This window comes from Fusarium redolens (genome assembly GCF_020744475.1).
Source record: "Fusarium redolens strain MPI-CAGE-AT-0023 chromosome Unknown BKA55scaffold_18, whole genome shotgun sequence".
Taxonomy (NCBI): domain Eukaryota; kingdom Fungi; phylum Ascomycota; class Sordariomycetes; order Hypocreales; family Nectriaceae; genus Fusarium; species Fusarium redolens.
This window is the reverse complement of record NW_025763681.1, coordinates 375,403-391,011: the sequence shown is the minus strand read 5'-3', so window position 1 is coordinate 391,011 and position 15,609 is coordinate 375,403. Positions and strand designations below refer to the sequence as shown.

The following is a 15,609-nucleotide window of genomic DNA, read 5'->3' as shown; positions in this document are numbered from 1 at the left end:
TAGAGTGGGTAGAATGTCGGAAAGAGTAGTGGGTAGTATGGCTACGTCCTCAAATCTCATCTTGGAACCCCACCCTGGAACACATGAGGGTTACCATGAACCTCCAATTACCGAAGCACCGAAGACCATCGTGCTCCTCTGCGATGGCACTTGGTGTGGTCGCGAGACTAACACCAAAACCAACATCTATCGCCTGGCCCAGCTTTTTCAAGTCCCCATCGACAACCCCAATTCTACGGATACGTATATCCGGCAAGTCAATTCGGCTGATCCGGCTGACCGTCAGATCGTCGCACGGTATCGTCATGGCGTCGGCCTCGGCGCTGGCTTCCTGGACTACCTGTTTGACGGAGCAACGGCTTCTGACCTCAAAGAGGAAGTCATCTCGGCGTACCAATTCATCGTTGATCACTATACTCCAGACCAGGAGATCTGGATGTTCGGTCTAAGTCGCGGTGCATACATCGTCCGCTCGGTTGCTGGGCTAATCAACAACTACGGTATTATCAATCGCTGGAGGTTGAACTTGAATGACGACGAGACTCATCAAATCTGTCAGGATGCGTACTTTCTGTACAAGAGTCGCGATCGCAACAACAAGCCGCACGGGCCTAACGCCATCGAGTTTCGGTGGCGGAACTCCTGGCCATTGATCGGTGACCCTGTTCCTAATGGAGTGTCGGCCCCCCAACCACCGGTGAGGTTCATGGGCCTGTTTGATACCGTTGGATCGCTGGGGATCCCAACGTTTACGGGTGGTCTGGGACTGAATTACCTCCAATTCTACGACGATGTGGTATCTTCGGTGGTAATGAATGTCTGTCATTTAGTCTCGGTTCACGACCGTCTTTGGGCCTTTCAACCATGTCTGGCGAAGAGGAAAGACGGCGGCGAAGCAGGCATCTATGAGGAGTGGCTTCCTGGTTGTCATTACGATCTGGGCCGGCAGGAATTCCGCTTCTGGAGAAGCGGAGGAGGTGTGCTTGAGAAATTGGTGAGCATTGCCATCTATATCCCCATTATTGGACAAGGGAGAACGGTCTATCCAAACATGGTTCTGTCGGATTTTGCTCTGCTGAAGATGCTTGAGCAGATCTGGAATAATGATACGCGCAAACTACTACTCCAGCAAGAGCCTTCTGATATGTTGGCTGATCTTGGTCCCCCTATCAGGCCAGAACAAGTGGTTCCCCACATCCCGAGATCCCACTTGGGCAATGGCGATGTGTACGAAAGCATCTTGAACTACGGCCCGTTCGGCAGTCTGTTTGGAAGCCTGGTGACTCGAAGTCTTGGGGAGCCGGCCATATGGAAAGTGCTTTTTGAGTTGCGCCAGAGAGTAATTCCCACAGACAGAGCCACTGTCTATCGCTATGGCCGGGATGACATGAACCTGCCGGGTGGGAAGAATCTAGATGAACTCGGTAACATTACCGGAGATGGGGGCAGAAGATATCCATCCAGGACGGCGGAATCTTGGGCACGGCGGATCGGCAAGCCATGGCCTTGAAATTCGCAGTCTTACAGTCCGCGGAGGGGAAGGTGGGCAAGTGGGTTAGTTCTAGACCTTTAATTGGCCTAAAACCGGTAACGGGGCCCGTTACCGACTAGTATACTAGAGTAGAATGTTCAACCCGGTCTAACAGACGTCGTCGTCAGATTGTTGTGAGAAGGTGGTAAGAAACGGAATAGGCACAGAGTCTGGCGAGGGTCGGACTGATCTACGAATCTCGTCCGGATCCCGTATGTAAGGCAGATAGTCCATTGATTGTTCGAAGGACTTAATCTCGGCAGGTTTATGGGCACGCAGAGGGTTATGAAACATGCTGATATGCCGGTAGATGCTGGTCTGCGGCACAGTGCTGCATCTTTTATATATGAGAATGTGCCAGTGGCTATCATAATAGAAGAGATCGTTCAGATCCATGACGATTATATTAAATGATTAAATCTTGTAAGGAGACTAAGGTTAAAGAAAGATGGGTGGTTGTAATCCATAAGCAGGAGCAAAAGCAGGAGCAAAAGTATGAGTATCCCATCGGCTGTCATAAACCTCCATTCCGTACCTCGCCCCACATCACCCCTGTCATCGTGACGGTACCTGTGGGGAACCCAAAAACCCCTCTGACCCTTCACAGCTAAAATCGCACATAATTCATTTTGCTCATTGTAATGCCCTCCCGAAAGATACCTCCTAAGATACCGGCAGTCAATATCTATGATGATAATAGTTTCATAACAGAAGAAAACAGCAGACGCGAGCAAGCGGCTGATAGTACATGCCGGCCTGAGTTTCCCCCAGCTGAAGACCGCGGCTTCAACTTTCAACCTTTCAACGTGCCGCCTCGCGACCTTAAGGTCAACCCACTGCCCCAGGAGCCACTACAGCTCTTCCAGCTCTTTGTGCCTGTTTCCCTAGTCGAAAGCTGGGTTGAATACACCAACAACTGGGTCGCCAGCTTGCATGAGAGCGGCGTCATTGACAGCCAAAACCACGAACTGAAAGATGGCTCAAGGCTGCAAAAGTGGACGAGGCTCAAGGTCTCCGATGTATACATCTGGCTTGGAATCCTGATTTATATTGGTCTCCACAAGGAAACTAGGATCGAGGACTATTGGAAAACCTCTTTGCTTGGGGACCAGCGTCCTACCTACTCTATCATCAAGTTTATGACCTACAATAAGTTTCAGCTTCTTCACCGCCACCTCCGACCCTTTGACCACACCGAATTCGTACCTGATGAACGCTTCCCTGAGGTATTCCAATGCGCACAACCGTGGTCTGATCTTATACAATACGTATCAACGCAGCTCTTAGAGCCGGGCTCTCATCTCGCTGTGGATGAGGGCATGATCCAATATGAGGGGAGATCTCACCAGAAAACCACGGTACAGAACAAGCCGATCAACACGGGGTTCAAGGTTTGGGTTGTAGCCCAAAAGGGCTTCTTTTTACGGTGGATTTGGCACCAGCCCGGTCTAAAATACGGCCCTGTAGGTGTTGAACCTACTAAGAAGAGGAGGACTGGAGTGGGAAGAGGCAGAGGCAGAGGAGGCAGAGGCAGGCCGGCGAGGCCGCGGGAGGTTGAGGAGGTTAAGGAGGTGATAGAGGTTATGACTAATAGGGATAAGGTCATCCCTCTGAACTCGACTCAGAGCGTGGTTATTTCCCTTATCAATATGCTGCAGCCGGCCGTATACCACGTCTTTATGGATAACCTCTTCTCGTCGTCTGACCTCTTTCTCTCCCTTCGTCAGCACGGCCACGGGGCTACAGGCACAGCCCGTGCTAACTGCGGTATCTATAAAGACCTCGCAGTCTCAAAAAACAAGGATAAGTTAGGGAAATCAGGCTATGAGTTTAATGAGATCCGGGTCATACCAACAGCTGATAATCAGGTAAGTAACTAAGATAAAATTATATACGATTCCCTTACTAAGTTCTCTCTTCGTCCTAGGTCAACCAAATCGCGTGGAAGGATAATGCTCTCGTGTTGTTTATGTCGACCGTTTTTAAGGGGAACGAGAGAATTGAGTGTAAGAGGAAGAAGCCGTCAACAGACCACATCCGGGCACGGCCGATACAGCGTTTCTTTGGTGATGAGACCGTCAAGCTAATTAGCATTCCTACAGTTGCCGCTGAGTACAATAATGAGATGAATCATGTAGATCGAGGCGACCAATTGAGGTCATATCACAGCTATGATCACCCTGTCCGCCGGGGTGCTTGGCAGGCCCTAACTTGGCACTTCCTCTTAGAGGTTATCCTTGTGAATAGCTATATTCTTCAGCTTCACGGGCAGCCAAGTTGGAAGAGATATACGAGTCAGGTTGAGTGGCGTGAGCGGCTTTATAATGATATCTTCAAGGCTTTCCACCATGACAGTCAGTCGCGGCAAAGGTTTCGAGCGGGGGACGAATTTACCCCTGTTCAACAGCACAATTACGTCTCAAGAGGGAAAAAATCAGACTGCATTCCTTGTCAGGGCCTTCGGGTTGGGGAGGTTAGGTCAAAAAGCCAAAAAAGAAAGCCCTTAGCAGGTGTGAGCGGAAACAGAAGGAGGCCAAGGCGGCCGCGGCAATCATGGAAGGGATGCGACAAGTGCGATGTAGCGATTTGTAACTCGAAGGATTGTTGGGACTTCTACCATAGGCTAATTTAGGTGGGGGGAGATGTACCTTTTATTTGCGCCATTTTAATTGGGTCGACCCCCCTGTCGTGACCGCGTTGGAGGTTTATGACAGTTGATGGGATGCGATTAGTCGCATTCCGGATGTGATCGCGTGAATAACATAACCCTAGCACTGTTTCCAAAGCGGTAAGCAAGCAGGAGAATGGAGGAGACTGGAGTTTAGATCTTCCGCCGGAGATAAAACGGGCGTTGGGGTACGAGGCAATTTACAGGGGGCAACCGACGAACAGGGGGAGGCGGCGATCTAGAATAGAAGAGTAGGTCTGGAAGACCATCAGCTTGGCGTTGTATTCTTCCGCGTGTTCTCGCGCGAGATCATTGGCTGACTCGATAATAGAGATTGGTTGTTGTTCAAAGATCGACGATGAGTTAGCGCGCGCAGCTCCTTCCGTGGCTGCAGCCGCGGTGGCGGCGACAAGTGGTGAGGATGGTGTCTGAGCCATTCGCCCGGGAGTGGGTAAAACACCAATGGTGCCATTCACGGCCGCAGGGCTGTTCTGCAAAAGAGCTGCACGGGCTCCTCGGTTCAGATTAGCGGGAGTGTATGTATGTATGTATGTATATTTTTCGTCCGGGGGCCGTGAGGCCCGTAAAGTCCCCTATTGGGGCACAGGACGTGCTGAGCTAGAGTCTCTAATGCTAAAATCTACGTAAAGCTTTCGCAAATTAAGAACAGACCACTATCCAGCATATCATCGGCTCAAAAGCGCGTCCTGTCGAACCTGTTACCCGTCAGCGGGATGACCAGGTGCGGCTATCATAGCAGTAGCCGCTATATCGGTCAGTCTTTAGTGAGACTGGGGAGAGGGCGGCGGCATGACCGCACGAGGCGGCCAAGACCATGAGAGTAAAGAAAAGAAACAAAGAAACAAAGAAACAGAAGGGAAAGGAAGACAGAAGGAGAGGAGGAGACGCAAATGCATCTCCGATCTGCTTCGTCTAGTAACGAGTACATATTCTTTCGAAGAAGGCGCTTGACTTGGTCAACTTGATATACTTGTCGAAGTTCCTTCCTATTGCGAGGTTGACCGCCGCAGTCGGCGAAGGGACGAGCCTTATTCGACACTGCCGCGGTACTTTCCTGCAGTAGAAGACATGGTCAGGTGCTTTGCGTCGTCCGCACGAGCAAGTCATCCGCGCGTCGTCGTGGTTGAATCGTTCGTGGTATGCGGCGAAATCTCCATGGAGGGACCTTGCCGCGAGCAGGTGGTGCAGGGCAGCCCGAGGGAGCGAGAGTTCCGGTGGGCAGCGTATAGTCGCCTTGAGATTCAATCTCTTATATTGCTCGGGAACGGAGGTTGTCCACCATGTTTCGAAAGCTTCTTTTGGTTTCTGCCTCGCCACCTTTCGCAGGTATGCTAGCGTCGGCTGCAGGGTTCAAATCCATACCACGAAATCCACATATGGATCCATAATGTGGATCCATATCCATTCCATTCCATTCCACGTAGGCTTCAGCATTTCCATATCCACGCCACGGAACCCCTTCCACATGTTCCACATGTGGAAATTGTGGAAAGGAATGAAAATTTAGGTGGGGTTTGAAAATACCTGGATTTCCTTGAGAAATAGCGCATACCCTAAGTACTTTCCATCGCCAATAACAACGCAATAGCAACAATTTTCCACTCCGTTTTACCCGTACACAAAGTTCAAACAAGTCTATTCTAGGAGGGTTTACTATTACTCACGCCCTGACTACTCCAAACCGAAATGGCCACTCTTCATCCTACCAAGTCAACCACACCCGTTCCAGAACGTACAGAAGAAGACAATCAACGACTCTTTCAGCTCTACAAAGGCTGGACCTTGACGGAGAGAGACGGCCAAGTGCGTCAATGGGTATATCAGTTCGGCTACTATATCCAGCATGCCGATAAGGGGGAACGCCGATGGGTGTGTTGCCTTTGCATCAAGCAAAAGCGGCCGAGGCCAAAGAGTTATGCCATCAAAGGGTTGCAGAACGCTGAGGGTCACCTGTACACGGACCACAATGGCATCATGGATCCGACAGGCAAGAGGCAAAAGCCTACAAAGGCATCCGAGAAAGCACATCAGTCCATTGCAACAATCCTACAGTTGAACCCGAAGGAGCCGAAGGAACAAGATTTGATCAATACCTTGATCAAACGTTTCGACAAAACTGTATTCCAGCAGAAACTTGTCAACTGGATTGTCAATTCTAACCAATCCTTCTCGATCGTCAACGATCAAGATCTTCGAGACATCTTCAACTACCTCAATCCATCTGTTGAGATCACAAAAGCTAACATTACTGACGTGACCGTGCGTGCCATCGCAGAACGAGAATTTACCAACAACATGGAAAGAGTGAAGGATGCTTTGCGAAAGAGTCCGGGACAGATCCATATCCAGTACGATGGCTGGAAGTCTGGTAACCGACACGCCTTATACGGCATCACATGTGTGTTTCGGGATTCAAACAATCGGCCACAGAAGTGTGTCCTCGGACTGCCTGAGCTTACAGAGCGGCACACAGGCGAGAATATCGCCGGGCAGATTATCGAGATCATTCGGGAGTACGAGATCAGCGATAAACTCGGATATTTCACATTGGATAATGCCGGTAACAATAAAACCTCGATGGGGGAGCTTGGATTAGAATTTGGCTTCGACTGGGAGAAGCGATGGGTTCGCTGCGTTGGCCACGTTGTCAACATAGTAGTGAAACAGATGCTGTATGGCAAGAACCCGGATGCTTTCGAGAAAGAGGTCTTCGAAGGACTTCACACGGCAGCGAAGGAGCATGAAGTCTGGAGGAGGCGAGGCTCTGTTGGAAAATGGCATAACTTTGCTGTTGTAGGTGGCTGAGTCACCTGCTTTATTTGTTATACTCACGAAGACCTAGGAGGTGAGCAGATCGGACACGTGGACCGATATGCTCAAGAAGGTACAGGCTGTCGAGAGCCAACTCTCTGATGACGCTCAGCTCAAGAAACACCGTCCAGTTGGAGTTGTGGTCGACAATGCTACCCGGTGGCTTTCTCAATTCTCGATGATTGAGCGCGCTCTCGTCTTGAGGCCATTTTATAATTCTTTTGTCCAGAGAGCGTCAAACGAGTGGGAGAAGGTCAACTTGACGAGAGCTGGCCACATCAAAAAGGGCTCCAAGCTGCCCTTCTTCCTGAAGGAAGAGAATCGCATGACAGCTGATGATTGGCATGTGCTCGGGACTCTTTACGACATTTTGCTTGACTTCCAGCTGGTTGTGAGAGGTCTTGAGGGTGATGGACAGGGAAAGCACCGGAGAAAGGTCGAGGAAAACGAGATCGACCCTCCACTGTCTGGTAAGCCTTAGACTTCTCAAAAGCGGCCCGATTCTTATTCTAACAGCTGACTTGTACAGGAACAAGCTGGGATCTTATTCACGCGTACGAATTTCTTCTCGAATCCCTCGAATCCGCGAAAAGAGCAGTCGCCAATTTTCCGGACAGCCATCACCTCGCTGTCAACATCAACCTGGGTTGGCTCAAATTGAACGAATACTACGAGCATCTGAACGATAGCCCCCTGATCTATGGCGCCGCAGTTCTTCATCCTGCCTACCGATGGGCACTGTTTGACGATTTGTGGGGAGACGACGACGAAAGACAGTTGTGGATTACCAAGGCGAAGGAGATGGTCCAGGATCTCTGGGAGAGAGAGTATAGGGACCTGGAGGTTGATGACCCAGAGATTGAGTTACCTGCCAATAAGCGGCTGAAGACCTCAAGAAACAAGTTCACAGCGTGGCGCACAAAGAAGCGAGGACTGACGACTGGAGGGATTTCTGTTACCGAGCCGCCAATTCAATCCCCAGCTCAATCCCCTAGGTCCTCAGTTGGCGGTCTGGATCTTGATGAATACGAGCAGTGGCAGCGTGATATCGAGGATGCTGATGCTTCTGTCACAGATCCCTACGAATACTGGCACATAAGGCGGCTCAAATACCCCCGGTTGTCTAGGATGGCCTTGGATCTGCTTACTGTGCCACCAATGTCAGCCGAGTGTGAGAGGCTATTCTCGACCACTGGCCGCATGGTTACCAAGAGCCGCAATAGGCTAGATGCCAGTACAATTGGGCTTTGTCAGACACTACGGAGTTGGTTGCGAGCCGGTTTGATCGGGTCGCTAGATAGGATTCTAATGGACGAGTGACAAAAACATCGACGTCACCAAGGCATGGATGCGACCCACTAATTACCCTTGTTGGACAAAGTAGGTTTCCATTCCACAAATTCCACAATATGGATTCATTTCCATAATGGATCCATTTCCACCCATTCCACATCGAAGTTATTAGTCAGCATCCATATCCACGCCATATTCACAAATGTGTCGTGGAGTGTCGTGGATTTGAACCCTGGTCGGCTGAGCGCCTTCCGGTTCTGGCAGCGAGGACGCTGCCTTTGCTAGTTTATCGGCTTGTTCGTTGCCGGGAATGTCCGTGTGGCCAGGTATCCAGCGTACTTGTGTCGCTCCGTGTGATGCAGCTAACGCCTGAAACTCGACGAAGACTGCTTGTGAAGAATCAGACGGTGTGCCCCGTAGGCATGTGGCGGCTGCCAGGTTGTCTAGACAGACTATAATGTCCCGTGCCGCTGATCCTGGGAGGTTCAGAGCGGCCTTGAGGCCCTCCAGTGCTCCTGTAGCTTCAGCGTCAAAGACCTCGGCAGGTCCAAGACGGCCCGAGCCGTCGCAGATGGAGAGGTCCTGCTGGTGAATGGCGAAGCCATAGCTGGCTGCTCCCTCCGAGGACAATGAGCCATCTGAGTATACGATCCAGGTGGTTGGGTCTACTTTCTCCACCCACTGGAGGAAGGCCTCGGCCGATTCCCCTTTCGGGGCTGTCTGTAGGGGTGTGTCTTGTCCCTTGCCGAAGCGTTTCTGCATGAGGGCTGGTCGTGGACAGGGTGCGAGGAGCTCATTGGTCCTTCGAAGACGGGTTCTGAAGCTGCTCTCTCTTGGAGCTTGGTACTTCCGCTTGATGAGCTGATGGTATGTGGGTTGCCTGGGTGGAAGCGTGCGCTTCGCGAGGGGGTGGGTCTCATCTAGGGATTTGAGCCGGGCGGAGAAACGGTATCGACGTGCTTCAAGAAGCTGAGTGATAGGTGGTATCCCGCTTTCCCGATGGAGGATGGCGATCGGTGTCGTCTTCCAGGCAGGGAGTATAGCTCGCATAGATTGAACTATAGCCTTGTTCATTCTCTGCAAGAGATGTTGGATACTTGACGGCCGGTCTTTAGACGGTTGGTCCCACCGCGGTCGGGTTGCCCCTGGGTACCATACTTCGGTACCGTAGAGCAGGACTGGTTCAACGCAGGCCCTGACGGCACTCTGTACAGCGCTGGGAAGCGGGCCGTGTATCGTGTTGGTGAGTCCTCGCAGATGGTAGGCGACAGCCTGTGACTTAGCCGTCCATTTCTCTGCGTGAACTCGGAATGACAGGCTGCTGTCCAGCCAGATGCCTAGCCAGCGCATTGCTGCCTCGGGGTGCTTCTCGACGTCGCCATGGTGTATTGCCGGTGCGGTCTCGAGCTTGCTCCGAGAGAAGTGCATGACTTCGGTCTTCTTGGGGTCGAAAGATACCCCGTTTGAGGCGCCCCAGCGGACCATTTCTTCGACAGAACGTGATGCCGCAGCGGCCGTTTCCTCGACCGTGTCGCCGACGCACAGGATGGCTGTGTCGTCTGCATAGCCGAACCGGCCTTGAGTGTTGCTCAGTCGGTAGATGGGCTCTGTATATAACAGAAAGAGGATCGGCGATACCGGCGATCCCTGAGGGAGGCCGCACTGGAGAGGAGAGAGCGGGGTGATTGTATCTTGGTACCTAACACAAGCAGATCGGTCATCCATAAAGGATCCGGCCCATCGGGCGAGATGTTCGGGCCAGCCCTGTTCCCGAAGTCGCAGAATCAGTCTGTTGCGCAGGACAGTGTCGAACGCGCCTTGGATATCCATCGTGACCAGCGTGGCCACCTTCTTGCGCGCAAATGCCTCCTCAATGTCGTGAACTAGGGCGGCTACAAGGTCTGTCGCAGACCTCTTTGGAAGCGCTCCAGCTTGTTGCGGATGAAGAACTCCATGGTGGATGCATGCCCACGCGAGACGGCGCGCGACTAACCGTTCCAGTCCCTTGCCGAGACAGGAGAGCAGAGAGATGGGTCGCCAGGCTCGCGGGGTCGTCAGGTCTCTGCGTCCAGGTTTGGCGATCATGACCACCTCGGCCGCTCTGAAAGGCTTTGGGTGGTGGCCTATGGCCAGGCACCCCTCGAAGAGGCGGCGAACGTGTGTTCCGATAATATGCCATACTGCTGTGAGGAGCTTGACTGTAATGTTATCTGCCCCCGGCGATGTATTCCCGGTGCGGAGGGTCGCGTCCTGTGCTTCTTCCAGGGAGATTTCATGCGGAAATGGGATCGTTTTGCGAGGGCTGACCTCGATCCAGGGATTCTGGATATCGTCCTCAGCTGTCCGACGCTCTAGAGTCGCTCGCCGGAGCGCGTTGGCCTTGTCGAGCTGGGTTTCGTAGACCACGTCGTCCACTTGGAGTGGAGGCGGTTGGAAGGCTCCTGGCGATCTCAGCCATCGGACGGCCTTGAAAACGGAGCTGCTATCTGAGAAGCTGTTGATTAGGTTCCGCCAATAGAGCCTTTTGGCGCGGCGGACCACACGGTGGAAATCTCGCTTGGCTATTTGAACCTCTTGGTTGAATCCGAGAGGGTACAGCCTTCTGATCGCCCGATACCCGGCAGCAGCAAGGGCGCACTCTTCGGTCCACCACGGAGCGTTGCGTGCTCCCTTCCTCGCAGGCCGGCCCGCTGCCTTTGCTGCTGATTGCAAGAGGCTCATTAGTGTGGATGCGAGCTTATCTAGTTCTAGTGGGCTTGAGGCGGCGACGGGGATCGCCGTCGATCCCAGCTCTACGATTTCGACGAAGCGCTTGAGCTCGTCGTCTGTTGTTACCCGGATTTTGCCTGGCTGTGTTGGGGCCGGCTCGACATTTGGGAGCGTTAGGCTAAGGGTGAAATGATCAGAGCTGGTGGCAAGGTGGTCCTCGACATTAGCTTCAGCGAGAGGTACATTCGAAAAGGCGAGGTCGATGGTATTTCCATGTGGGTTTGTGGGGATGTCTGAGGTGTTCAGCAGGCCGAGGCCATTTTCCGATGCCCAGGAGGCAATCTCGTGGCCGCGGTTCGTAGTTGGGCCTGTCTGCCATGTATGATGTCTAGCGTTGAAGTCGCCTGCCACGAGGCAGCGATCAGGTATCGGCCATTGCAGTAAAGTATCCAGCGCATCCCGTTCGTCGTTCTGGCGATAAAAGTTGACTATTATTGTATCGTTGACCGTAAGCCACAGGATATCGCGGCTTTGGTATGGTCGATTCTGATCTGCCGAGAGCGTAGAGTCTCGGCGGACGTACGTCATGACTCTAGGTCGAGTGGAATTGCTGTGCCAGGTTTCGACTGGGGAGTAGGTGTCGTATGCAGGATGGGTCTTCGTGAGGCAGCGGGAGTTTGCCGTTGTCGTCCATGGTTCTTGGAGGAGCACGATGTCGTATCGTTCAGAGTCTGCCAATGCAAGGGCACAGTCGTGGACCGGGGGAATCTTGCCGACGTTGGCTTGAAAGACCCTGAGGGTCTTTTTCTCGCATCTTCGTGCTCGCGGGCGCCTACTCGTGCCCATGATCGTGGGGACGCGTGATCAGGACGATGCGGCGCTTCCTTGGGGACCCGGGTCTTGGGTGCTCGGGTTCCTCCTCTGCCTCGGGGGTAGTGGCCACCATGATGCAAGACGGCGCTCTTGACGCGGCCGGACTGGGAGCCCGAGGGCTCGATCTTTCTAGGGACCTGGCGCTATCCTGCTGTGGGCCGTTTTGCTGTAGATCAGGTGCGTGCCGTTGCGCTTCTACGTTGCGCTGGCGAAATGTTTCAGCGCCCACAACTCGGATATGGTCCCTCTGTTCTTTGGTCAGTCGGCGGAAAACGCCATGTACCTTCTTCGGGCGTGCTGGGCAATCGGCGAAGTTGGCGCTGTGCGGGCCGAGGCAGTTGGCGCATTGCTCGGGGGCGGTACAGTCCCCGGAGTCGTGGCCGGCGGCCTTGCCGCAGCGTTTGCACAGGGGGAGTCGATAGCAGGTACGCGACCGGTGGTAGTCCAAGCATACATTGCACTGCCTTGGCCGGTCGGTTTTCTTGATCAGCCTTGCTGGTCGGCTGCTGAAGAGGCGCCAGTATTTCTTGACTGGCTCCAGGAAGGACACAAGTAAGGTCTTCGTTAAGGGGTTGTCAGGTTGATGCCGCGCGGGCCGTATGTTGACAGGTTTCTGCCCTGTCTGGATTTCTATTTCTTCGTCCACGGCTGCGTCGCTATCCGCTTCATTGCCATAGAGGTCGGTCAGCTTGCGAGGGTAATCTGAGACTAGCAGGCTTTCTATCCATACGCGTATGGATTAATTAATCCATATGGAATAATCCATACGCGTTAATCCATATTCCATACGGGGATGTCGTATTCCATAAGTATGGCAATACGGCGGAAAAAATTTGATCCCTGTAGTAATCCCGTTCAGGGGCGATTTTCCAACTCTCCACTCTTTCTTTAATTCCAACACCACTGTGTAAGGACGCTGCGTATGTCCTCGCTGATGACATCCACTTCCACTGACCCTGCGGGGATTCCAGTGTCCACAAGCGAATTGTGCTCTTCCTCAATCTTCAGCACGAACCCTCGATTCTCAAGCGGCGATGTCCAAGAGCGCATGGCTCGAAAGCGTAAAACGACCGCAAATACTTGGGCTCACGCCCGTGAGCCCCTCAATTCGGAGCCATCTCGTTGCGGTCGCAAAAACGAGAAGATTTACTACTGCATGCATTGTGTAAGTCCGACTTACTCCACGACCGTTTCAACGACCTTTCGGAATCATCTGCTCAAGATACACGGCATTGAGCTGGAAGCCCATGAACATCCGATTAAAAAACGGCGTGACCGTCTGATTCAGGATGCTTTCGCCAAGGCCGGCGATATGCATGCTGCAAAGCAACTGGCAAAACGAGAAGAAACTCTGAGACATGCCATCAATCACAAAGCAGCGTTGGAGGCACTTATTCAGCTCGTGACTGTCCGTAATCTCTCTTACAACTGCAGTTCTTGGCCAGAGCTTCATGCGCTCATTTCTGCAGTCAATCCTGCGGCAGATGACCTCATCAGCCTTTCTCACGGCTCCATACAGAAGCTTGTCTCCAATTCCTTTCGTGTACACAAAGACATGTTGCGAAGAAAATTGCAGTCTACACCATGGAAACTTCATCTCTCTGCTGACGTGTGGTCTGCTCCAAATCACAAAGCTTTCCTTGGGATATGCGTCAAATTTGTAGATCCGGATGCAAAGGAAGCGCTGCAGGCACTATTAGCTTTGTCGGAGTTGCCAGGTCTTGACGGGCCGGGTAGTCACGGTGGTGCCGAACAATGGAAGCTTCTTCAGCACGTGCTCGAGGATTATAATATCTGGAATAAGGTGGGATTCTACACTGGTGATAACCATGGATCAAACGACAAATTATGCCGCTTACTCGCCAATTATCTCCAGGAGAAGGGCGTCGACTGGGAAGCCAAGACCCGTAGAATCCGGTGCCACGGCCATATAGTGAACCTGGCAGTTCAGGCTTTCCTTTTCATAGACTCAAAAGAGGCTGCTCGAGCGGCTTTGGAGCATATCGAAGACACCGATGAATCGGCTTTTGGCACTGATTTTTCTGAAAGGATCAAACCACAAAGGGCGCAAGGATGGCGGCGGCTTGGGCCTCTTGGAAAGGTGCACAACATATCGATTCACATGCGCGAAAACGACTATCGATGGAATGAATTCAAGAAGCGCGCTGGAAGATCGCTGGGGCTCGACAACGATACACGGTGGAACTCATGGTTTCTCCTGCTGGACACCACTCTCAATCTTCAGAGCTATGTTGAGTGGTACCAGAAGAAGTATTACCAGGATTTGCGAGATGACTACCTCACGCCTGATGAGTGGAGTGCTCTAGGGGAGACGCGTGCATTCCTTCAACCGTTCTGGAAGATCACTCAGCTTACAGAGGGTCGTTACGCCACTCTAGACCGTTCACTTTTTACAATGGATGTTCTTCACAAACATTATACACAAGCATTCCAGAAACACTCTGGCAACGCCACACTACGGAGCTGCATTGCAGCTTCTTGGGCTGTATTCGATAAGTATTATCAGCTTACAGATGAGAGCCCTGCGTACGGTGCGGCAATAATACTTCATCCGTCACGACGTGTAGCCCATATAAAGAAGAACTGGCCAAAGTCCTGGCATAAACCAGTTCTTGACGGCGTGCGAAAGCATTGGAAAGACTACTACCACGAACTCCCGCTCCCCACCACGACACCACAGCTGAGAGACGAAATACGGCGCCTTGATGAGTATGTCCTACTCGCTCGGGAGCTTGACGTTGTTAGCCCATCTATGAGTGAGCTGGACGAGTACGATGCTTTCACGACGCAACCGCCCATTGTCATTGACTGCTCTCCACTTTCTTGGTGGCTCAGAGAAGAACAACAACAGACATACCCTCGTCTCTCTCGAATGGCTGTTGATATCCTCTCGATACCAGCCATGTCTGCCGAGCCGGAGCGCGTCTTCTCCGGGGCGAGACGCACAATTTCATGGGACCGGTGCCAATTGGGTAGTCGTACAATTGAAAGAGGTGAATGCATGAAGAGTTGGATCAAAAGCGGGATAACACAAGGTTACCCGGTAGATTTACTTGAAGCGGAAGGTATTGAGGACAACAACGTAGAGGGGTTAGATGATTCGGCTGGCTGGCAGAGCGCCAACCCAGATTCGGTTTAGTTGATAATGTAAATGACGTCATTTCTTAGTTTCCATATGTATGGATTAAGTTCCATATGGGTTGCATTCCATATTCCATATTCCATAAGGCGCCGTATGGAGTATGGAGTATGGATAGAAAGCCTGGAGACTAGGTAGGTAAACCACTCCTGCCTAGTCTCTACGGCGGCGGCCCCTAAGTCGGGTGCCCATTCGGTCTGTCTCTGCACGAGGAGATCACGGGTGGTTATGTCGGCGGCAAGCACGGCCCATCCGGACCTGACTTGGAGTACGCGCGGGATCTTGCGCGGATCCACTCCGAGCTTCCGGGATATATGGGCCCGGATTGCGTAGTCGTTGTGGGCCCTAGCCGGAGCTTCGGCGTCCAGCCGGATGAAAACACGGAGGTCCACTCGGAGTGGGGCGCCTATCGTCGGTTGTCCCTGGCGATGAGGGGGCTGTTGTTGTTGACGTTGTTGTTGATGGTGTCGGGGCTGGTGGGCAAGGGTGTTGTTTGCAGCCGGAGGCGAGGCCGCGACGATGCTGTAGGTAGGCGCCGGAGCA

At 52.5% G+C, this 15,609-nt stretch overlaps 2 protein-coding genes across 2 annotated transcripts; both read left to right on the top strand.

Annotated features, from left to right (window-relative positions):
* Window positions 1–37: 37 nt before the first annotated feature.
* Window positions 38–1,510, top strand: BKA55DRAFT_598049 (uncharacterized protein; the record flags this gene model as incomplete). Its single annotated transcript, XM_046196163.1, has 1 exon — window positions 38–1,510. The coding sequence occupies one exon, from the start codon at window positions 38–40 to the stop codon at window positions 1,508–1,510; it is 1,473 nt and encodes a 490-aa protein (XP_046044174.1).
* Window positions 1,511–7,209: 5,699 nt separating this feature from the next.
* Window positions 7,210–7,512, top strand: BKA55DRAFT_522608 (uncharacterized protein; the record flags this gene model as incomplete). Its single annotated transcript, XM_046188595.1, has 1 exon — window positions 7,210–7,512. One exon carries the CDS (start codon window positions 7,210–7,212, stop codon window positions 7,510–7,512), a length of 303 nt encoding a protein of 100 aa, XP_046044173.1.
* Between the last annotated feature and the right edge of the window lie 8,097 nt (window positions 7,513–15,609).